The sequence below is a fragment of the Pinus tabuliformis genome, chromosome Q, assembly GCF_031772625.1.
Source record: "Pinus tabuliformis cultivar Carrire ecotype Pingquan chromosome Q, CPIR1, whole genome shotgun sequence".
NCBI classification, from domain to species: Eukaryota; Viridiplantae; Streptophyta; class Pinopsida; order Pinales; family Pinaceae; genus Pinus; species Pinus tabuliformis.
The window spans coordinates 1,211,782,358-1,211,807,040 of NC_142296.1; the positions used below are offsets into that span (position 1 = coordinate 1,211,782,358).

Consider the following 24,683-nt stretch of genomic DNA (forward strand, 5'->3'; position numbering starts at 1 on the left):
TCAGTCAATGTGCCGACTCGAGCTACACTACCTTTTGCGCCAGTGGCACAAATAGATCCAGCAAGGGAGGAAGACACTCCTCTGTTGGAAATAATACTGAGAGGGAGGTGAATCAGTATTATCAAGTCAAATATTCCCTTTTTAAATCTAGATGATATACGCTACTTCAGTTAATTAAAACCGCATATATACGCAACTATGTAGAAGGAAACCCGCGTATACAATGCAAACTAATAATTTACTTTATCTTTCAGATGATAATTATTAATCTGTGTATCAGAATCAAGTAACCGGTAACCAAAAACAGTAAAACAGAGCAGAGGACAATCACACACAAGAACACAAGATAAAGGTGGAAACCCAATGTGGGTGAAAACCACCTGCTACAATTTGTCTCTATCTTCTTTTAATTAGAAACTTCCTTTTACAATGTACTGGTGCAGTCCTTTACCAGTACGCAGGGTGCAACCTGCAGAGAGCTACAACCCTCTCTCGTTCTCCAGCTTCTCTTGGAAGGGAGCTACAACCCCCTTAGCTCTTGTACTAGCCAAGATACTAGTACGTAGGTGCTGGCCTACTAAAGGCTACAACCTTCTCTTTCTTCCAGGGATCACGTTTCATAAATTTTCAGACTGGATCCATGAACATCAATCAATCATCAAAAATTTCTGCTTCAACCAATCTCCTTTTCACCGAACAAAAACTGAATCACAATAAACACTTCTCTGATAGTTGTACCCAGAACACAGTGACAGTAACCATATACCAAATTCTGAACCCAGAACACTGCAGCAACAAACAGAGGCAGCTAGATCACAATAAAATACATATACGCTACTTAAACAACCTGAAACCTGCGTGCATACGCTCTTGTGTGTGGAGCAACCTGCGTATACGCAGTTTGCCTTTACTGAACCTGCGTGTATACGCGCCTTCGCTTCACTGAACCTGCGTACAGATCTATAAAGGATAATTCACTCTTTCAAACAGTTAGATACTAATTAACCCAGATTATCAGATTTATACATCAAGCGTGCGCCTCACAGAACAGATCAAAATCATACAAAGATACTATCATTCAAGCCTTAAAGATTATGACCCATCAATAGATCTTATGCACTTAGGTTCGTCCTTCATTCAGATCCAAATCTACACCATAACCCCAATCACAAAAGTTTCATATCTAGCACATGTTAGATATTCAATTGATTCCAAAGATTCTTTGCCAAATGATCTCCTTCCTCTTTTATAGTCTTGGGCCTTTCTCAATACCACGGTCCAAAACCAAAATAACACAATACCACAGGCCCAATACTTTGGGATCAACCCTTCTGACGAGATACCATGGTCCAAAACCATAGGTTCAAATACCAAGGACTAACTACCACGGACCAAAGGTAAGTTTTCCAACATATACGTGCTTTTCCTTGCGTGAAAGTGCGTGTATACGGATACGTGCATTTGTAACGTCTAACCCGCGTGTAATCTTCGTCTAGATGAACCTGTGTATATGTCTTTTCCTTCATTCTGAAAGCCTGAACTGAGATCTGTTATCAAAGAGAGTTGCCATCAAGGACAACACCTATGCCATAGTTCCAAACCTGTGCCATAATGCTAACAATCTCCCCCTTTGGACTTGATGGCAACCCCAAGATCCTCAAAGTCATTCTCCCCCTTTGTCATCAAGGGCAAAGGGTTGTGCTCCCACTAAGTACATGCTGAAAATTTCCAAACTTGTTCCAAGGAAGAAGGGTCTAAAATCAAAGGGAAAGATATGGTAAACCCCACCATCAAGAATATGGTGGCCATGGAACAACTCTTCAATAGAAATGATGCCACCAAGAAGACTAACAAAAAGAAGATGGTTACTAGAGAATTCATCGAAGTAAATATTGGTTTTCCTGAAAACCCAAAAATGTTTAAAATTGGCAGAGGAACTTCTGAAGAAGAGAGGGAGGATTTAATTGATCTGCGCATTGAATATCGAGATGTCTTGGCCTTTTCTTATGATGATCTCAAAGGTTATCAAAAGGATGTTATTCAACATACAATTCCTTTAAAATATGAAGAGGCCAAACCTTTTAAGCAGAAACTTAGGAAAATCAATCCTAAGTTGGCCCCTCTCGTTCAGAAAGAGTTGTAGAAAATGTTTGTTGCTGGTATCATTCGACAAATTCGGCATTCCTCATGGTGCTCGAACATGGTAATTGTTAGAAAGAAGAATGGTACTATTAGGCTATGTGTGGATTTCCAAAACCTTAACTTAGCATGTAAAAAAGATAATTATCCACTACCCAACATGGAGAATATGCTGCAAACGATAACCGGTGTTAGTTTTTGTAGCATCGGATGTGTTCTAGCCACGAAATTTTGTGGAGAGGCTAGAATATATGAGATATCCAAAAGCCATAAATTGTTTCTGGAAATTCCACCTAGAGACGACTTAATTAGACTATTAGTCGTTTTTTAAATATTTCCTATGTCTAAACTTAGAGAATATGACTAATTAATCAGAATTAATTTAGTCATGGTGAGAATATTCTAAACAAGTGCATGGATCAATTTCTAGTTAATCCTAGCCATTAATTAAGATTTGATTGTGGTCGTTGAAGTCTCAAAGGAGGATTAAAAGAAGTCGATGGGGTTTGGAGAAGACACACCAAATCAGTTGAGCATTCAATTTTGCTAGGAAATCAATCTCTAGAGTAGCAACATTCAGTTGTCGGAGGTGATTCAGTGAGATCGAAGTAGTGAGAGGAGTAGAGATAGAAACACTAGAGGAAGATTTTCCAGTTCCAGCAAGTACATTGGAGAGAGGCAGTGATTGGAGAGAGGCAGTGATTGCCACAAAGAGGTAGCGCAGAGCCCTCTAGAGGATTTTGAAGTTTCTAATTTTACTTAGTTAGAAACCCTTCATTCAATTTATCTGATTTATTCCTACCTACTAGTTATTTTTCCTTAACAAGTTATTTACAATATAAATATTGAAAATAAACACCAGTGCATGCTCAAAATATTACACATCAACAACTAAAAGAAACAAGAACAAACACACCACATGACACCATTATTTTTGGACTAATGTCCCCGAAAATCCTAATGTGGGAAAACCAGTGCAACTATCTGAGGGCTTTCTTATTAAGCAATATCAGAGTACAATCTAGGTGCTGAAACTGGCCTACCCAACAGAGAATTTCCTTAGCAGTAATACCTCTCGATTTCTGACAAATCTATTGGCTGAAATCCTGGATAATCCTTCCGGCAGCTACTTAGCACCATTATGCCCCAGAAACCCCAGCGTCTGCCCAATCTGGACTATGTCAGCATCTCCTAGCCCAGCGCTGGCACTGCGTCAGCCCCAGGAGACCCTGCGTCAGCTCTCTAAACCTCTGTATCAGCTATGTTGGCCCCTCTGGTGCTCTGCGCAGCACTTAGCTACCTCTGCGTGCCTCTGCATGGGCACTGGCTGCTCCTGCATCTCTCTCTCTGGCTGCTCTGCTGCTATCTCGGCACTATCTCTGCCTCTCTGTCTCTCTATACTCAATGCCCCTCAGTTGCTCTCCCAATCACTGATTCTATCTCTCTTAGCAAACCTCGCTCTAGAGAATAGAATGACTGATCACTCTGGTGTATTCTCCAAGTGATCCTCAAGCCTCCTCTTATACTTTTCCTGTTGACATATCAACGGCCGAGATTATGTCCCTAATCAATGACTAAGATTAGATCTGGCTTGATCCATGTCTTTTGGACCATTCTAACACAGATTCATATTAATACACATTAATATTTTATTTTCCCTAAGTTTAGACTTAGGGACTCCATTAAAAATATTAATTATTTTAATATCTCCTGATCTGTTTAGAATCTGCCCAAACCCTTTCTAAGTATTGGAGATCTCATGTGCCCCAACCTCTCCACCAAATTTCGTGGCTAGAGCACATCCGATGCTACCGCAAATCAACAAAGGAGATTTCCGTTTTGTTAGGGAGAAGTCGAGACTCAGTGCCAAAATCTAGAGAGAGGCTCCAAAGGCTGAGAGAATCAGTTTCCCAGACAAGAGCAGACGAGACAGTGAGAGGTGACTGCATAGGCTGACGCAGAGACTGCACAGAGGTAGCAAGGGACAACTCAGTTTCGAGCTGAGGTCAGTGTCGGATCATGTGTGGAGTGAGGAATTTTCCTCACTAGTTATATTTTCCAGTTATTTCTTTGTTTGGATTGCTAGTTTAAGCATCCATAGTTTGTACTCAAATTTTCACTACTACGTAATATTAAAATCCTCGACCGGTGTATCGGTTTTCCCAAGTTGGCTTTTTCCAGGGACTTAGTAAAAAAATAACTGTGTCATATTATGTGTGTGCATCTATTTCTTCCAACATTTTTATTTCTTCCGTAGTATTTGTTTTGTGAAGGTTTCAATGTATTTGTTTTGATATTTATCATAGCACACAAGAAGTTATTTGTTTAATTAAATGAACAAATAGAAGAAATAACATTAGTTGCTGCAATAGGATTCGAGGTAGCCAAATTTTCACAACTGGGTCCGGTATGATGTCATTATTAGATTGTTTTTCTGGTCATAACCAAGTTTCGGTTAAAGATGAAGATCGTCATAAGACCACCTTCACCACACCTTTTCGGTATTTTTGAATATCTCATAATTCCTTTCGGGTTAACAAATGTAGGGGCTACTTTCAAAGGGCTATGGATTATGATTTCAAGGGATTAACTGGAAAAATCATTGAGAACTATCAGGATGACCTCACTGTTTTCTATAAGGATGGTAAAGCTCATATCAACCATCTAAGGCAGGTTTTTGACAATGTCGTGAATTTGGCATATCATTAAACGCGACCAAGTTTGTTATTGGGGTGACTGAAGGGAAATTATTGGGACATACCATTTCCAAGGATAGCATCAAGATTTATCCTGAATATTTGAGGCTATTTGTTAATTTTACGTATGTTCTATGCTTAGAGCAATTTATTTCAATTTTCACAATTAGCTCAATATCTTTTCCAGATTGGCAATCACATCAGCATTAAAGTAAACTACAGATAGAACATAAACATAAATCGCGAAAGACAAGCCAAGACAAGAGGACACAAGAGGTGGTGCTAGCCAGGGACAAACCCCAATGTGGGGAAACCCTTCATCAATTCTTCTTTTATGTTCTTCAATAGTTCAACAGAGAGAGAGAGAGAGAGAAAATACATTTACAACATAAGTCAACACTTTGACTTAGATAAGAGAATAGATCATCTCTACATGAGATCAGTTGAAGACATGCTGCTTCAATTGATTCTCCAAGGTGACTCCTTCACCTGTCATTGTGTTGCATCTCGTCCATATGCTGCACCTCATCATATTGCAACATCATACCATGTTCCTGGGTTGCACCATGTTGCTTCACTGTTGAGTTGTATGCTATACACAACTTGTTGCTCTTAATCATCATGCTACCCGCATCATGCTGTTGCTCTAGCTATGACTGCTTATTAGAGAGGTCACCTTAAACTGTCTTCATGGACAGCCTCATCACTGCACAAACTCGGTCTGCTACAGCACCCTATTTACACCCATCAGATTCAACACAGCCTCTTGATCAGGCATAATAGACAGCGGTATTATCTCCCTTCCTAGCTATTGTCAGATGCTGGAATATAAGGCTAGAACCAGCCCCTATACTCACCCAAAAGCCCACTAAAAAAGCTCAGTCCATCCGCAATGTTTTCTGTGCAATCCGCTGCCCAAGACAGAGATGAACCTTGCCACAAATACCGTTACAAACAGCCTAGAAATAGACTCTTGTAATGTGGCCTTAACGATGTTCATTTGCATTTCAAAACAATCATGAGAATGACCCTAACATCCTTCCCTTCTTTGCTGAAGTTACCCTAACCTGTGGCCCTAAAACAGTTTCCCTTCTTCTTGCTTTAAGGCTCCTTCTCTTGCAGTGGATTAGGGCCTTCTTGACTGCAGCTAGATATCTCTTTAGACGGCTAGGACTTGTTTCTAAGTCTCCTCTTGACTTGTGTATAAGGCCCTCCTCCGTGCTATGGATTAGGCTCCTCTCAACTGCAGTTAGGGCCTCCTTTAGTCAACGGATTAAGGCTTCTTTAGACTGCGTATTGGAGCTCCTCAAGACAACAAATAGATCTCCTTCAATTTGCGGCTAGAGCATCATCCTCTCTGCGGTTAGATTCACTGTGGCTAGGGCATCGTACTGTAGCTAGGGCATCATCTTAAGCCAGCGTATACTCTTGGTGTCTCTCCTTCACCAAAAACCCAAGACGTGGAGAGGAAGAGATCACCTAACGAGTATATGTGTATCACAAATGACTTCAAATCCTCTTCTATTTATACTAAAACATATATGATGAATAGACATGACTATTGGGCTTCTGAGCCTACATAAGATGCTGGCCGACTTGACAATTTGTCTTATAACACAAATAAATTCATAACTCCATGAATACTTGATGGAATCGGATGATCTTTAAATCAATCCTACACCTCTCGATGAGAGGGATCCAATAAAAATATCAATTGCCATAAATAAGATGACGCACATGGAGTTTGGGCCTAGTTGCCAATTTTAACACTATTCAGCAAATTCCATTACCTCATAAATTTAAGTCCCCGTAGTCTTTCCTTGGTAAGACAAATTTTCTCAGGAGATTCATTCTGAATTACGCTAGAATTACTAAACCCATACAATGTTTTCTAAAGAAATATGCAAAGTTTGTATGGAAAGATGAGGGAAAAAGGGGGTTTCAGGACATTAAAGATACTATAGCTAAATCTCCTATCTTGGTCAACCGAGATTAGTTAAAGGATTTTATGGTCTTCTCATTTGCTTCCGAAGACACTATAGCAGGTGTTCTCTTGCAGAGAAACAAAGATGGCTATGAGAAACCAATTATTTTCATGAGAAAATCCTTACAGAATTTAGAGTTAAAGTACAACATTATGGAAAAACAGGCCTATGCATTGGTCAAATCCCTTGAGCATTTCAAAACATATGTGGGCTATTAAAAAATTATTGCATTTGTTCTGCACGTTCTGCACTCAGCTATTAAAGATATATTAACTCAAACTGATTGCTTGGGAACTCATGCCAGATGGGTAACCAAAATTCAAGAATATGATATTGAGAGTAGACCAACCAAGCTTGTCAAAGGTTAAGGTAGCTCAGATGTTAACATAAAGTAATGAGAAAGCTTTAGAGATGGTTTGCCAAAATGAAATAGCTAAACCTTCTATCTCCCCTAAGCTTCAGAAATTGGAAAGGATAGAGTGGTATAAAGAAACTATGTATTATTTGACAAATCTTACGTGCCTTGGTCACTTGGTAGCCCATAAGAGGAGGGCTCTCAGATTAAAGGCATCCAAATATTCTATCTTAAAGGATGGCCTTGGATGGAGAAATCCGGATGGGATGATACTCAGATACATTGATGAGGATGAAGCTAAGAATCTTATCACATTGTCCCATGCAAGATTTTGTGGAGTGCACTTTGTAGGAAAAACAACGGCCCACAAGATTCTGCGTGTGGGATATTATTGGCCCACCATTTTTTCAGATGTGCATAAATTTGTCAGAAAAATTCAAGAATGTTAATTTTTGGTAGCATCAGATGTGCTCTAACTCTCAAATTTTACAGGGAGGCTTGGACACATGCATTCTCCAATACCCAGAAATCGTTTTGAGAAATTCCACCCAGAGTCAATTTTATAAAATAATTAATTATTTTTAATGGGTCCCTAAGTGTAAACTTTGGAAATTAAAATATTTAATGGTTATTAATCTAAACTATGGGTGAAACTTCTAGAAGATGGCGGAGATCAAGTCAATATGATCCTACCCATTGATTAGGATCTAATCTAGGTCGTTGATTGATCAACAAGAGGATTATAAGAGGAGGCTTGATGGGTACTTGGAGAACACGCCAGAGACAGATACTAAATTACCCGAGTAAGATCAATTTTCTCACTAGTCGAAATTTGGCAAGAGAAAATCGTATCAGAGAGAGAGTTGCAAGTGGAGAAGAGAGTGAGGATAATCAGCATCAGTCGGGAGTGCAAGGGAAGAAGACGCAGAGCAGAGGGAGGACAACGCAAAAGCTATGACGCAGGGAGAGACAGCGCAGGGGCAGTTTGACGCTAGCACTGCGTGGGCAGTTTGGCGTTGGGACAACGTTGGAAGGTTGACGTTGGGACACAGTGAGATGCAAAGCGAAGAGAAGCACTTCTCCTGGATTAGAAACTTGTCAAGAAGCGTCTGTAAATTTTATCATAGAGAATCCTCTTGTTGTAACTTGTACATGAGATTTTTGCAGAAGAATAATAAAGAAACCCTCATCTGCTGCACTGGCTTTCCAACTGTTGATTTTGGGTAGCATCGAATGTGCTCTAGCCAAGAAATTTGGTGGAGAGGCTAAAGCACATGAGGTCTCCCAGACCCAGAAATCGTTTGGAGAAATTCCACCCAGATGAAGATTTATTAAAATAATTAATATTTTTAATGAGTTCCTAAGTCTAAACTTTGGAAAATAAAAATATTAATGTGTATTAATAAAATATGGGTGAGAAAGTTCTAAGTGATGAGGATCAAGCTAGTTCCAATCTTAGTCGTTGATTAGGAACTTAATCTCAGCCGTTGATGTTGAATTTTCTAAGTCTATCCATTAGAAAATTAATCTGTATTTTGCTGGTTTATTTCTTCTACTTGTTTAAATTCGAACAAGTTATTTAATACATTTAAATACCGAAATAAACACAATACAGTCACAACATCTACAGATCATCAACTGAAGGAAAACAAGCACACAAGTGAGAACGTTATTTTTGGACAAATGTCCTCGAAAAAACCCAATGCGGAAAAACCGCTGAAGCTATTCAGAGGGTTATATTATTATATAGTCTATCTGAGTAAAACTGGGTGCCTAACTGGCTCACCCGACAGAAAAAAATACATGACATTAGTACCTCTATATTTGGAAACAGGTATTCAAAAAACCTGTTCCAGGAAAACCTCTCTGATGCAACTAAAGCTCAGCGATGACCCTTCTGGTCTCTACGTCAGCCTCCTGCTAACCTGCGTCAACCCTATGACCCTTTGCAACAGCCCTCTGAGGCATTGCGCAACCTCTGGGACCCTTTGCATCACTCCAGCAACCTCTGCGTGGATGACGCAGTCCCTCTAGCCTCTGCACTGTCTCTGTTGGGCTCTGCGTAGGATGGATTGGCTGCTACTCTCGCTCTCTCTGCTTCTACGTTGGTCTCTCAGTATTGTCTTTGCCTCGTACTCACTGCCCCTTGCTATTGATCACTGATTCAACTTTTCTTAGCAACCCCGCTCTAGAAAAATGAATGACTAATCACTCTGGTGTGTTCTCCAACTGACCCTGAAGCCTCTTCTTATACTTTTCTCATAGGTCCATCAACGACCGAGATTAAATCTCTAATCAACAGCTAAGATTATATTTGGCTTGATCCGTGACTTTTGGAACCTTCTAACCCAGTTTTATATTAATACACATTAATATTTTATTTTTCCCAAGTTTAGACTTAGGAGCTCCATTAAAAATATTAATTATTTTAATATCTCACAAACCAGGTACAATCTATCCAAACCATTCCTGGGTCTTGGAGATCTCATGTGCTTTAGCCTCCCCATCAATTTTCATGGTTAGAGCACATCCGATGCTACCCCAAATCAACACTCCCTCTTAGCAAGGACTGTGCTCTAGTAATACTCCTCACTGAGCATCACATTGATTATCCAGCACCAATACCTGTGCTGATGCTAGGCCTCCCAACCAACATCCTTTGCACTGCTGCACCCTGTACTGCTACCCATGGCCCTGCCACTGCCACTGCTGCATCCGTACGGCAACTCCCTCTACATCTGTGTTGTTGTTGGTCCATACTCCCAACGCTGCATCTACACTACAACCCCCTCTCATCATGCTACATCGTGCTACTTCTTACTGCTACTGCACTACAACTCAGTTATAGTAATTAAATAAATGATCCACCCAACTTCTGACATCCCTATCAGGTTAGAAGCACTCCCGATGCTGAAGCTCCCTCTGCTGCTAACAAGTGCTCCCTCTACTAGCCTTTGCGCTGTTGCAACAACTCCCTGCATCTCGCACCGTTGCAGACCTCTCTATTCCATCTTGCACTGGTACAACACTCTCGTGCCTCTCGCACTGTTGCAGCCTGCTAGCCTTGCACTGCCAGGGGACTCCTGCACTGTAGCACTCTTCGCTGCTTCATCCGCATCTATTTCTAGCGACATCTACCAGTCTTGCTACTCTCTCTTCGGGGCTCTCGTAGCAAGGTATAATACAAGAGGTTGGGTACCTCAAGGATCCTGCCCCTCATCGCTTGTAGTCCTCCTAACTACAACTTGATGTCTCCCCACTTCTTCTTGAGTGACACATGAGCACTCATGGCACAATCGTCATCCTCCTTGACTTCTTTCTCCGCCCTCGCTGTCACTGCCTTCGAGCCTCTCCCTTACTCTTCTTCCTTGGACAATGGTTCGCATAGTGATCCATCCCTACAATGGAAGCACTTGACCTTGGAGAGGTATTTCTTCTTCCTCTTCTCCTGCTTTCCCACAAATGTTAGAGCTGCATCCTCTTCCTCTTCCTTCTTGATCCTGACCCCTTTGCCACTACTCCCCGCCTTGGTCAGTCGTCTGATATCTTCTTGACGAAGATTCATCCACAGTTCTTCCCAATCCGGAAGACTCATCTTGCCCAGTATGCTCTGGACAAATGTCTCCCAATCCTCAGAGACTGTGTTAAGTGTGGTCCTCACCATCAACTCCTGATCCAACGTGGCCCCTATGGAAGTTAGCTAATCACGGATCTCCTTCACCTGGCCGAGGAAGACATCTATCTGCTCTCCCTTCTGCATCTGGTATGACCTTAGCTGATTCTCCAAGAGCATTTTCCTCTACACGGAAGTATGCTGGTACAATGTCTTCAAAGTGTTCCACATCTCCTTTGTCGTTTCCTTCTCAGCAATATGTGGTACCAAATGATCCTTGACCCCATCAAGGATGATGCACTTTGCCTTAGCCATTGCCTCCTCGTACCTTTCATTAGCTACCGGGTCAACTAGGATAGCCATCACTCTCAAGGCGAAGCCCTTGTTATGATGTTTGTCTAGAATGGACAAGATCCTGGCCTTCTAGACCACAAAGTTGGACGCTTCGTTTAGCTTGTCCTGATTTCTCAGCCCATTTAGGGCCATCTCGCTGCTTTTCTATCGAATCCTCCGAGTCTCTCTACTTCCCACCTGGAAGTTCTCGGTTCGACTCCTGTTGAGTCTCTATACTTCTCGTCTGGAAGTTCTCTTCTGGACTCCCTCTGAGTCCCGATTTCCCTCCTGGAAATCCTTCTTCCAACTGTCAAGTTGCTCCTTTCCGATCGTCTGTGCAACTGCAACACTAATCTGGATTCCTTGGCTGCCTCGACAGCAACTCCCTCTACCTTGGTCTTGCCCTGTTAGGTATTGTTCTAACCACAGTACCCCACCAGCGTCACTCCGTAAACTACCCATAGCCTCCTGTGCCCCAGCAACTGAAGGATTGAGCCTCTTGGCTCTGCGTAATCCCGGCACTGGAAAAATAGCTCCCTCAACCAACTGCGTCAGCTCACCTGGGCTCTGCGTGATCCTGTTTCTGCCGTCCTCAGCCTCTGCGTTGCCTCTCTCTGGCTCAGACCGATGACACAATCCCTCTACGTCACTCCTTCCTCTATTGCTTTCTACAAGGATCAACTATGTCACTCGGGACACCTGAATCTGTTGCAAATTCTCTGCTAAGCTAATGCCTTCAGTTTTCCTGTGATCTGCAACCACGCTTTGATACCATGTTGAATTTTCTAAGTCTATCCGTTAGAAAATTAATCTGTATTCTGCTGGTTTATTTCTTCTACATGTTTAAATTCGAACAAGTTATTTAATACATTTAAATAACAAAATAGACACAATACAGTCACAACATCTACAAATCATAAACTGAAAGAAAATAAGCACACAAGTAACACCGTTATTTTTGGACAAATGTCCCCGAAAAAACCCAACGCGGGAAAACCGATGCAGCTATTTAGAGGGTTATATTATTATGCAGTCTATCTGAGTAAAATTGGGTGCCTAACCGACTCACCCGACAAAGAAAAATACACGGAAGCAATACCTCTATATTCAAAAATAGGTATTCAGAAAACCTATTCCAAGAAACCCTCTCTGGCACAACTAAAGCTTAGCGCTAGCCCTTTTTGCCTCTGCGTCAGCCTCCTGCTGACCTGCATCAACCCTCTGACCCTCTGAGGCACTACGCAGCTTCTCGGACCCTCTGCGTCACTCCAACAGCCTCTGTGTGGATGACACAGTCCCTCTGGCCTCTGTGTTGTCTCTGCTGGGCTTTGCGTAGCCTAGACTAGATGTTGCTCTCAATCTCTCTGCTTCTGCGCTGGTCTCTCAATACTGACTTTGCTTCTCTGCCTCGTACTCACTGCCCCTCGCTACTGATCACTGATTCAACTTTGCTTAGCAACCTCGCTCTAGCAAAATGAATGGCTGATCACTCTGGTGTTGTAATATTCCTAATTAGCCATGGCTAATTGGAATATTCGATTTTGTTCGATTTTTGCCTTCTATAGTTATTTGTAAATAAAAGTGAGGAAGGGGGAACATAACTCACTTAGAACAAAAAGTCACTTCCTAGGTAGCACAACGTTGTGACTTAAGGGGGAACCAAGGGGGCCAAAGGGGGACGCAGAAATGGGGCCCACGCAGACACATGTAGGGGCTGCGCACGAGGGAAGGAACACATGGCAAGAAGGGGATCATGCAGGAGAAGGTGAGCCTAGGGATTGTGAGAGGCAGAGGCTATAAAATAGAGAGAAACCCCCTCATTTGGGATCATTCAGTTATGTGCATTTCGAGCTAGTCCTTTCAACTTCTGAGCATGCTAGATGTTTAACTAGTCTGCAGTACTGTTTAGTGCATTGAGTGTCTCCGTTCGGAGATCTCACCCTTAGCCTCGGTGGACTTCGCGTGCCTGATCGGGCAAGGTATTTCCATCAGTATTTCGGTAGTATTTTTATCATCATTTCAGCAGCAGTTTTATCAGCTTTTTGGAAGACTGCGCAGCACTGGGAGAGGGACGCAATTCTTTTGGTTGCAATGCTGGATGGGGTTTGCAGGTGGATTTATGCTGGGAGATTGAGCAAGGGTCCAGCTCTTGTCTCATTAGAGGAATTTTGGCAGGGTTTCAAGCAGTGTTTCAGGAAGATTTCAGAGGGGTTTTCTTCAGTGGCAGCGCAGGGCATTGAGAAACTGCGCGGAACCCCAAGAGGGTGTTTTTCGAGGGTCGGCCATTCCAGGAAAGCTTTCTAGGTTTTTCTAGGTTTCTTGAGTAGAGCCCGAATCCAGAGTTTCAGCTTTTTCCAAGGAGAGGAACAGCCCCAAATCATCATCTGTTTTCTAGCAGCAGCAGCAGCACAACAGCAGCATCCACGCGGAGAGGCCATTCTTGTCATTCTGAGAGTATTTCTTCACTTGCCTTGTGCAAGTCGAGGTGCCATATGTCTGATCACCTCTTGCACTCATTTTATTGCTCAGTATAATAAAATGGCTTAGCATTTCTCGCTGCATTTTTGTGTATCTGCTTATATTTCTAGTTTACATTATTATATACTGTTCCACTGTTATTTTATCACTTGTGGGTTATTATATCATTTGCACATATTTGGTTGGAGTTTTTGCTGGGGTTTTGAGGAATATTCCGAGTTGAGAATATTACAGTGGTATCTGAGCATAGATCTGGCTCAGCCTGTGGAGCTGGCAATCTATGACACCGGGAGAAAAACCATACAATTGTTACAAGGGTAGGAGGTACAGAGATACTGGACGTAGGTTGGAGAATACCTATGGAGAGGGAGATTGTATTCCTGTGGCAGACGCAGAACAAGAGGAACCTGTTGTAGACGCAGAACAGAGAGAGCCAATAGTGGACGCAGAGCAGATGGCAGATGAGGACGGGAAGAGATTTGCGGATATGCTCCTCAAATCAGTGCAGGATTTGTCGAGGCAGATTGAGGTGATGGGGCAAAGATTCACGGCAGTAGAGGCCAGACAGCGAGAGAGCCCACGAGTTTTTCAGATTGGTGAGGGATCAGGTGCATCCCATCACTTGCCAGAGCAGCGTGATACTGCGTAGCAGGTGACCTGACATGCCCCTACATGCTCTACCATGCCCACTTTCTTAAGAGCAGACACAGGGGCCGTAGCCCAGCAGGAGGCAGAGCTCGGACATATGGGAAATTATTTTTCAGAGTACCAGGCCTATGGGCAGGAGTTCAGGGAGGCCCTCTCATTCAGAGATTTTGTTCAGCTCCAGCGAGATAGTAGACCCCGCGACCATCACAGAGGGTACCAGCATTACCATGATGGCGACACCCACCGTGCAGCAAGCAGATTCCACTTGCCTGCGTTTGATGGCTCATCAAACAGTTCAGCAAAGTCTTGGGTAGAGAAGCTGGACATTTATTTCCACCTTAACCAGATGTCGGAGGCAGAGGCCATCAAGGTGGCAACATTGCATTTGGATGGCGAGGCCCAGGATTGGTGGTTTCATGGGATGGTTGCACTGGGGCACTCCACACTACACAGTGACAACATATGCCGAGTTTACCAGGAGACTGATGGAGCGATTTGATCGGAGGGATCCGGAGCAGCATTTCGTTAAGCTGACGAGGCTCAAACAAACAAGGAGCCCATAGACCTACATTGCAGATTTCTTGAGGGTCTCCGTGATGGTGCCAAACCTCTCCATGACACGAAGGGTCTATATGTATGTTGACGGGTTAGCAGAACCACTTCGGGGTCTAGTCCGATCCACTAGACTAGCTACGCTCTAGGACGTTATCAGCAGGACCTGGGACTTACAGGATGTTTTACCCAGGACCCGAACACCTTACCCCGAAAGACAGCCTTTTCAGTCTAAGGGGAAGGACGTGAGGGTTCCACCTCCAAAGGGGAATCCAAGACGAGTACAGATTGAGGACGATGTCAAGAGGGAGCTGAAGAAGAAGCGGTTGTGCTTCACATGTCAGGAGCCGAAGGCACCAGGACATAGATGTGCTACTGGCAAAGAAAATTTTATTGAGGTCTTCTCTGAGAGCAGTGGAGAAGAGGATGACGAGGAGGATGTGGAGGCAGGAGATAGCCACGCCATACAGGGACCTTTGCCACCTCCACCACCAGCAGTAGGGGGTGCATCTTTTGCACCCACCGGAGGGGCCCTTGCAGTGTTGCGAGGAGTTCCCAAGTATCTGACGCTACGTGTACGAGGGACAGTACGTAGCCAGTGCATATCAGTTTTGGTTGACAGTGGGGCAACCCACAACTTCATCAATGCACAGATGGTTGAGCGGAGAGGCATTCAGACACAGAGCTTCGATGGATTTTCAGTATTGGTCCGAGGAGATCAGACCATGACATGTGCTCGTTATGTTCCAGAGCTTTCAATGACGATGGGCACCTACAAATTGACTGACACTTTTTCGTGGTCGATATTCCGGACACCAGCATGATATTGGGTGTTCAATGCCTTATTACTCTAGGGAAGGTCACGACGGATTGGAAGACCCTAGAGATGGAGTGGGATGATGAGAAGACAGGGAGGCATGAGAAGATACGACGACAGCACACATATCCACCTCAGACTATGTCGGCTCATCGGATGGAGGTAGTCTTCCGAAAGGGAGACATAGAGTGGCAGTGGAGCTGCGTGCATCAGAGGCAGGGACTACAGGGCAGACAATACATCTAGAGATCCAGTCCATCCTTGATCGATATGCCATAGTGTTTGGAGAGATTCCACCAAGACAGCCACCGGATCGGGGGTTTGAGCACACTATCGAGCTTGAGCAGAGCATCCAAGCAGTGATCACCATCCCCTATAGGCACCCCAAGGCCTATCGAGACAAGATCAAGCAGGCTATCCAAGAGTTGCTGGCTCTTGGGCACATTCGACCGAGCACGAGTCCTTTTGCTTCTTCTGTGGTGTTGGTGAAGAAGAAGGACGGTACATCGAGGATGTGCATTGACTACAGGGCCCTGAACAAGAAGACCCTGAAGAACAGGTACCCTATACCCAGGATCGATGAGTTGATGGACGAGTTGAGGGGAGCACAATTCTTCTCAAAGATTGATTTGAGATCTGGGTACCATTAGATTAGCGTGAGGGAGCAGGATATTCCCAACACTGCCTTCAGGTGTCACTATGGGCACTTTGAGTTCTTAGTGATGCCTTTTGGGCTAACCAATGCCCCAGCTACATTTCAGTCCTGCATGAATCACATCTTCTGTAGTCATTTGAGGAAGTTTGTGTTGGTATTCTTCGATGATATTCTCATTTACAACAGGACTTGGGAGTAGCATCTCCAGCACATTGAGACAATATTGCGTACAGGGTAGTCGATGAGATCATCTACTACAGGGACTGGATCTTCTTGACTGAGGGGTCTCAGCACAAGAAGAAGATACTCCAGGCATCACATGATTCCCCATTGGCAAGACATCAGGGTTTTACCAAAACCTACAGGGCCATTAGGGAGAGGTTCTCATGGAAGGGCCGCAAGGAGGACGTACTCCAACACATCCGAGAGTGCGATGTTTGCAACAAGAACAAGGGAGAGATGAGCCATCCCGTAGGATTATTGCAGCGTCTTCCCATTCCGGAGGGGAAATGGGAGAGTATTTCGATGGATTTCATCACAGGGTTGCCCATGGTACAGGGCAAGGATTGTATCTTTGTCGTCATTGATCGACTGATGAAATACGCACATTTCTTTGCCATATCTGCACACTATATAGTAGCACAGGTGGCCGAGCTGTTCTTTGGGGAGATCTTCAGGCTACATGGTCTTCCTAAGACCATCATTAGTGACAGGGACAGCGGTTTCATGGGCAGGTTTTGGAAGGAGCTTTCCCGATTGGTGGGGACGGAGTTGACACCGAGTACCAGTTATCACCCACAGATGGACGGACAGACGAAGATAGTTAACAGGTGGTTGGAGGGCTACTTGCATAACTATGTCAGTGGGCAGCAGCGAGCATGGTTGAAGTGGCTGCATCTGGGGGAGTACTGCTACAATACTTCACATCACATGTCCATTGGTATGTCACCATTCTATGCCTTATATGGGTATCATCGTTTATCTTTTGTCGACGTGATGTTTGGTGATAGCAGAGCTCCTAGAGCCAAGATTTGGATCCAAGAGAGTCAAGATATCCTCCGAGCTCTCAAGGATAATATGGCTACAACGCAGAACCAGCAGAAGCTGTATGCCGACAGGGGTCAGGTGGAGAGGCAGTTCAAGGTAGGGGACATGGTCTACCTACGATTACAGCCATACCGACAGTCATCACTGAAGCAAAAGGGGGCTGAAAAGCTCAAGCCCCGCTTTTATGGGCCATACAGGGTGATACGCAGGATTGGACAGGTTGCATATGAGTTGGAGCTGCCCCAAGGCAGCAAGATTCATAACATTTTTCATGTAACATGCCTAAAGAAGGCATTGGGGCAGCAGGTGACCGTGACGGATGAGCTACCACCCATGGATGATGAGGGGCATTTGGTATTGCAGCCGGAGGCTATCATTGACACTAGGGAGAGGCGGTTGCAGAGCAGGACAGTCCGGGAATTCTTGGTGAGGTGGAAGAATTTGTCGGATGAGGATGCCACTTGGGAGAGTGAGAAGATCTTACAACGTCCATCACTTCAGTTGCTTGAGGACAAGTAACATTTTGCTGGGGGAGACTGTAATATTCCTAATTAGCTATGGCTAATTGTAATATTCAATTTTGTTCGATTTTTGCCTTCTATAGTTATTTGTAAATAAAAGTGAGGAAGGGGGAACATAACTCACTTAGAATAAAAAGTCACTTCCTAGGTAGCACAATGTTGTGACTGAAGGGGGAACCAAGGGGGCCAAAGGGGGACGCAGAAATGGGGCCCACGCAGACACATGGAGGGACTGTGCAGGAGGGAAGGAACACATGGCAAGAAGGGGATCATGCAAGAGAAGGTGAGCCTAGGGATTGTGAGAGGCAGAGGCTATAAAATAGAGAGGAACCCCCTCATTTGGGATCATTCAGTTATGTGCATTTCGAGCTAGTCGTTTCGACTTCTGAGCACGCTAGCTGTTTATCTAGTCTGCAGCACTGTTTAGTGCATTGAGTGTCTCCATTCGGAGATCTCACCCTTAGCATTGGGGACTTCGAATGCCTGCTCGGGCAAGGTATTTCCATCAGTATTTCGGCACTATTTTTATCATTATTTCAACAACAATTTTATCAGCTTTTTGGAAGACTGCGCAGCACTGGGAGAGGGACACAGTTCTTTTGGTTGCAGTGCTGGATTGGGGTTTGAGGTGGATTTATGCTGGGAGATTGAGCAGGGGTCCAGCTCTTGTCTCATTGGAGGATTTTTGGCAGGGTTTTGGGTAGTGCTTCAGGCAGAGTTCAGAAGGGCTTTCTTTAGTGGCAGCGCAGGGCATTGAGAAACTGCGCAGAACCCCAAGAGGGTGTTTTTCGGGGGTCGGCCATTCCAGGAAAGCTTTCTGGGTTTTTCTGGGTTTCTTGAGTAGAGCCCGAATCCAGAGTTTCAGCTTTTTCCAAGGAGGGGAATAGCCCCAAATCATCATCTGGTTTCTAGCAGCAGCAGCAGCAGCACAACAGCAGCATCCACACAGAGAGGCCATTCTTGTCATTCTGAGAGTATTTCCTCACTTGCCTTGTGCAAGTCGAGGTTCCATATGTTTGATCACCTCTTGTACTCATTTTATTGCTCAGTATAATAAAGTGGCTTAGCATTTCTCGCTGCATTTTTGTGTATCTGCTTATATTTCCAGTTTACATTATTATATACTGTTCCACTGTTATTTTATCACTTCTGGGTTATTATATCATTTGCACATATTTGGTTGGAGTTTTTGCTGGGGTTTTGAGGAATATTCCGGGTTGGGAATATTACAGGTGTGTTCTCCAACTGACCCTCAAGCCTCTTCTTATACTTTTCTCGTTGGTCCATCAACGACCGAGATTAAATCTCTAATCAACGACTAAGATTAGGTTTGGCTCGATCCATGACTTTTGGAACCTTCTAACCCAGTTTTATATTAATACACATTAATATTTTATTTTTCCTAAGTTTAGACTTAGGACTCCATTAAAAATATTAATTATTTTAATATCTCCCAAATCGGGTACAATCTGTCCAAACCATTTTTGGTCTTGGAGATCTCATGTGATTTAGCCTCTCCACCAATTTTCATGCATAGAGCACATCTGATGTACCCCAAATCAATAGTTGATTCGTCAATAGGAAAAGTATAAGAGGAGGCTTGAGGGTCAGTTGAAGACACACCAAGTGATCAAAGTATTTGATTTCTGGGGCAAGGGTTGCTAAGGAAATCAAGTTAGTGATCAAAGTTGCAGTGAGGGGTAGTTCAGCGAGGGATTTTCATCCGAGGCTGAAGAATACATTTCAGAGAGAGAGCGCAGTGCCGGGAGAAACAACGCAGGCCCTAGAAGCGCTGACGCAGAGGCCATAAAGCTGATGTAAAGGATGCAAAGGGCTGACGCAGTGAGACACAAAAGCAGCAGAGGCTGATGCTGGGCCTCAGAGGCAGCGCTAGAGATATTTTTTGGGGCAGACTGGGAGCAGATCAACAGATTCTGAGCCGGGAGACAATGACACAGGTCCTGGAGGAGTGACGCAGTTCCTAAGCAGTGCTTGGAGCAAAATTTGTTGTCCAGCATAAGGAACAACCGGAGTCGCTGTGGGGTTGATCATCTGTTTGCTAATTTCCCAAAATATCTGTCTCCGAAGAGAGGTACCACTGCCGAGGATATTCTCTATTGGGTGAGCCATTTCTGACACCCTAGTTGTATTCACAAAATCTGCTTAATAATACAAACCCTCTATATTCTGCACTGGGTTTCCCAAATTGAGTTTTCCCGAAGTGTATTCTCCAAGTGCCCATCAACTTCTTTTTATAATCTTCTATTGAGACTTCAACGACCAAGACTAGATCTTAATCAATGGCTAGGATTAACTAGAAGTTGGTCCATGTGAGTTTCTAGATGATTCGCGCCTTAATTAATTTTAATTAATTAGTCATATTCCCTAAGTTTAGAGTCTAGACTTAGGAAATATTTAAAAATTGATTAATAATCTAATTAAGTCATTTTTAGGCAGAATTTCCAAAAATGATTTTTGGGTTTTGGAGATCTCATGTATCCTAGCCTCTCCACAAAGTTTCAAGGCTAGAACACATCTGATGCTACAAAAACTAACATCCCATACCCAACGCAAATAGGTCAAAGCTTTTCTAATATAAATTGTTTTTAAATGTTTCAAATCCAAGGAATGATTAAGACCAAAAGGGGATTTTCAAGAAAATATAGACTTCTGGAAGTATAAAGGATCTCACGCAATAGGATGAAACACGCCCTGAACTACAACCATGTAAATCAAAGTAGAAGACACCAATCACATTCTTGTATATTAGATCAAGTGAGATAAATAATACAACATCATGGTATAGGAAATGGACGTTATACATCTTTATTCACCTATCTTTTTCGCATTTAGCACAAAGAGAAATACCTTTAAGCAACAAATGAGGTCATCATTATTATCTGAGGATAGAGACAAGTTTTCAAGCACCAACACAATGAAATATATAATATCCTGCAGAAAGAAAGAGATAATACATCAGACAAATATTACATGAAACTATCCTAGTATTGAACTAACATTATAAAATACAATCCTTTCTTGAGGAGAAAGATCATCTTTAAATTCAAATGGTATTCTCCCAATTGGGAAGAATATAAAATCAGGGATATACCAATGGGTCTGCATTGTTTAATCCTTCATATCCCCTTTCTATAGCAGTTCTAACGGTCGAGTCTAGAGCAAGATCCAAGAAAATAAGATCTTTAAGTCGTTCATGTTGTCCAAGGAGGAGAGGACGAAGTTCAAGTCGTGATTCTACAAGCAACTGTAATAAGATTCAAAATCAAGTGAGGCAGTCGTGTTTTCAAAGATCAATTGTTGATTAAGAATTCATAAATGGAAAAGACTGAAATTTACTAGACATTGTATGAGGAAAATCCTAAATTTGAAGATTTAAATAACGAGGACACAACTCACCTCAAGAAGTGGACCAACATTCTTGTCTTCAACATGCTCTAAAACAGCTTTTAGTAGTCCCTAAAATTATGTTTAAATATCAATGTTACTACTCTATGAGAGAAAAAATCAATCTAATGAGAAGATCATACACAATCTTTTACCGAATTAGATCATGGCCCATAAAGTAAACCAAAAATTAGAAGAAACAGAAGTCTTCAATAAGGAAAATATATAAATCTAACATATAAAGAAATAGAAATATCACCGCCAATTCAGGTGTTAACCCTCTGATAGGACAAAGTTGAAATCCTCCCATAAAACCATCACCCTGCAGTAAAATGTCCTATGTTTTCACTACTCCGATATTCCATACTCAAAAGAGACATCAAAATAGAGAGATATATTAAAGTGGGAATTCGCATTTTGAGTATAACCTGTGCATTATAACCCAAGCAAGTTGCAATTGCAGACTCAAGATCTGCTCCTGAATGGACAGCCTGAAAATGTTATTGTCATGTATCAGTCTTAAGAAAACATATTCCAACTCAAACATTCTAAGTATGTTATTATTATGAAGATACAAATAAATTCACATATTCATGCAAAAAATACAACATATTGGCATTAGCTTTGATGATATGTTCAATTTACAAGTATAGCATTTCTAACCACCTTACAAATATGTATCATGACATAGGAGAAAGTTAGCTAAAATAAACTCTTTATTTTTAATACTGATTATCTCCAATATAAGTGTTCCCAATAGAAGAGTTATCATCACCTATTTGGTGAAAAGTAGAGGAGAAAAGAAAATTTATATTTTTATCAAAAACAACACTAGAATGCAATTTTTTTGTTGTCATCCAAAATCCATAATATCTTTTCATCTGAAACGATCTCTTGTTTTGTTGCATTGAAAACATATTCAAAGGTTGTTTCAAACATATTTCCACTAGGATCTAGTAAATTTAAACATTAGAAACTTTATAACAGATCTTCTAGCAGTTACTTCTTTGATCCAAATTACTTTCCTTCTCATTACAATTTTCCTTTTCCTAGAATTAATGGAACTCAGTTTTCCTCTATAAACTTAAAAATTGAGTACTTATCAAGGTAGCCAAGTGAAATTAATCATTAGATCCTGAAAATTGGGATATTGTGAACAGGGCTCATCATATAGCCTCTTTCTTTCTCAAGACATGATCCTAGCTGTTGATTTGGGGTAGCATCGGATGTGCTCTAGGCCTCAAATTTTGTAGGGAGGCTTGGGGACATGTATTCCAAAGAACCCAGAAAGCATTTTGGGAAATTCCACCCAGAGACAATTTTATTAAAATAATTAATATTTTTTAATGGGACGCTAAGTCTAAACTTAGGAGATTAAAAATATTAATGGGTATTAATCTAATTGTGGGTGTAACTTCTAGAAGAAAATGATGATCAAGCTAAAATGATCTTATCCATTGATTAGCTTTTAATCTGGGTCGTTGAATGTCAACGAGAAGATTATTTAAAGGAGCTTGAGGGTCATTTGGAAAACACACGAAGAGATCAGGAGATTGAATTTATGAAGTGAGAAGTTCTCAGGAGGAAATTCTGATCGAGGAGTTTTCTTGCAGTGAGGGGCGGTGAGTATCCGGAAGAAGGAATTTTTCCAGGGTCGAAGAGTACGAGCCAGAGAGAGGGCAAAGCGATGTCCAAAGAGAGGTAGACGTTGGTCCACGCAGAGCTGACGCAGTGGCAGTGCAGGCCTTAGAGGGAAATCAAATTCCTGCTAAGGAAATCGAGTTTAAGTAGCCGGGAGCCGGGGTGTGAGACTGAGAGGCAGAGATTCGGATTTTCCAGCTAGCAGAGGGTCAAGAGAAGGAGTAGTGTGATACCGAACAAGGGTGATGCAGGAACTGCATGAAAGTGACGCAGTTCTGCGCAGAGGCAATGCAGAGGCTCCAATTTAGCATGATCAGACTCAGATTTTCCTAGTGACAGGGTCAGAGCACTTCACCATTCGTCTTGTCCAATTTCTCTTTGTATCGGATTGTTAGTTGAGCATCCAAGGAATTGTACTCAGATTTACTGCTACATAATAATAAAACCCTCAGATCTGCTGCACCAGTTTTCCCGCACTGGGTTTTCCGGGTACATTTGTCCAAAAATAGCGGTGTCATTTGTGTTGTATTTTCTTCCTTGCTCAGTCTCTTGTTTCCCCATATAGCTTAATTTAGTGAAGGTCACAGAAGTATTTACTTCAATATTTACCGTAGCACACAGTAAATAACTTGTATGAATTAACAAGTAGGAGAAGTAACATGCAATAGGAATTCCTGTGGAGGAATTTTCACATGGTATAGAACCCAGCGCTGAGCGGGAGAGGAGCTCAAAAAACTTGTAGGAGGCAGCAGTTCGAATCCCCAAATGGGTTTAGTTAGTCCTAGCTAGAGGGCTGAATTTTGAGGCAATTCCTCTCTGAGTGAGTCGACAGAGAGAAGGGCTTCCAGATCGAAATTTTGCCATGCCAAAAGGAGCAGCGTTGAAGCCTCAGCACGAGGAAAAGCTCATGGGACAGTTTTTCTGCAGGCCATTTTGTTGGGCGGAAAATCGTCATAAGGGAAAGGAGAACCACATTGAGGGAATCTTTCCTCAGTAGACTTCTCGCCAAGAAGTCCGTTTTCTTATTAGCTGAGCCGCAACAGTAAGAAACAAAGAGGAGCAGTTCAACATTTTCGTTTGGCAGAGATGGCGACCACATCTCTAGGAGGGAGGTGCGGAGATTTAGAGTTGTAGTTCAAAAGAGCTACAGATGGGCAGGATCCTTGAGGAACCCACCTCTCAGATCAATTCCATGCTATGGGAGCCCAAATCAGAAGTAGCAGGATGGACTAGTGTTGGACGTTGCCGAGGAGTGTTGGAGAGATAGTTGTAGTGGCTAGGAGCGCCAAAGACTGAACAACGCAGAGCAGAGTTAGCAACAGTGCAAATGGCACAGAGCAGAGGTCAGCAGCAGCACAGTAGATTTGGAGGGTTAGCGCAGATACTAGCAACAGTCAGGCTCCAACATTCACATGGTATCATAATGAACACAGTTAGTTCAGTAATTTTGGATTTTTTTCTATTGTTGATGGAGTAGCAACAACAGTTTGCAGTGCAGTAGCAGTTGGCAATGGCAGTGCTAGCAATAGCACAGATGCAGCACCTGAGAGGGAGTTGTAGTACGAATGCAGTGTTGATAGTGGTAGTGTCAGCAGCAGTACAGTTACAGCAGCAGCGCAGTAGTTGGTGGACAGCATGTCAGACATCAGCAGCGCAGAAGACGATGCTTTAGAGTTGGAGCAATATGCAACAGTGTATATTGCTAGAGCACATTCCTCGCTAAGAGGGAGTGTTGATTTGGGGTAGCATCGGATGTGCTCTAGGACTCAAACTTTGCAGGGAGGCTTGGGCACATGTA

The 24,683-nt window shown here is 42.8% G+C and overlaps 1 protein-coding gene across 3 annotated transcripts in view; it reads right to left on the bottom strand.

Moving 5' to 3' along the window:
• The window catches only part of LOC149224136 (alpha-glucan water dikinase, chloroplastic-like), a 483,030-nt gene that overhangs the window by 143,542 nt on the left and 314,805 nt on the right, over window positions 1-24,683 (bottom strand). For all 3 annotated transcript variants that reach the window (XM_089386018.1, XM_089386017.1, XM_089386016.1), the window contains 5 exons: window positions 21,673-21,735; window positions 21,504-21,566; window positions 21,257-21,316; window positions 20,952-21,104; window positions 20,708-20,791 (listed from right to left, as the gene is read on the bottom strand). In XM_089386018.1, the coding sequence (XP_089242144.1) occupies window positions 20,708-20,791; window positions 20,952-21,104; window positions 21,257-21,316; window positions 21,504-21,566; window positions 21,673-21,735 (423 nt within the window). The remainder of the gene's footprint in view (window positions 1-20,707; window positions 20,792-20,951; window positions 21,105-21,256; window positions 21,317-21,503; window positions 21,567-21,672; window positions 21,736-24,683) is intronic.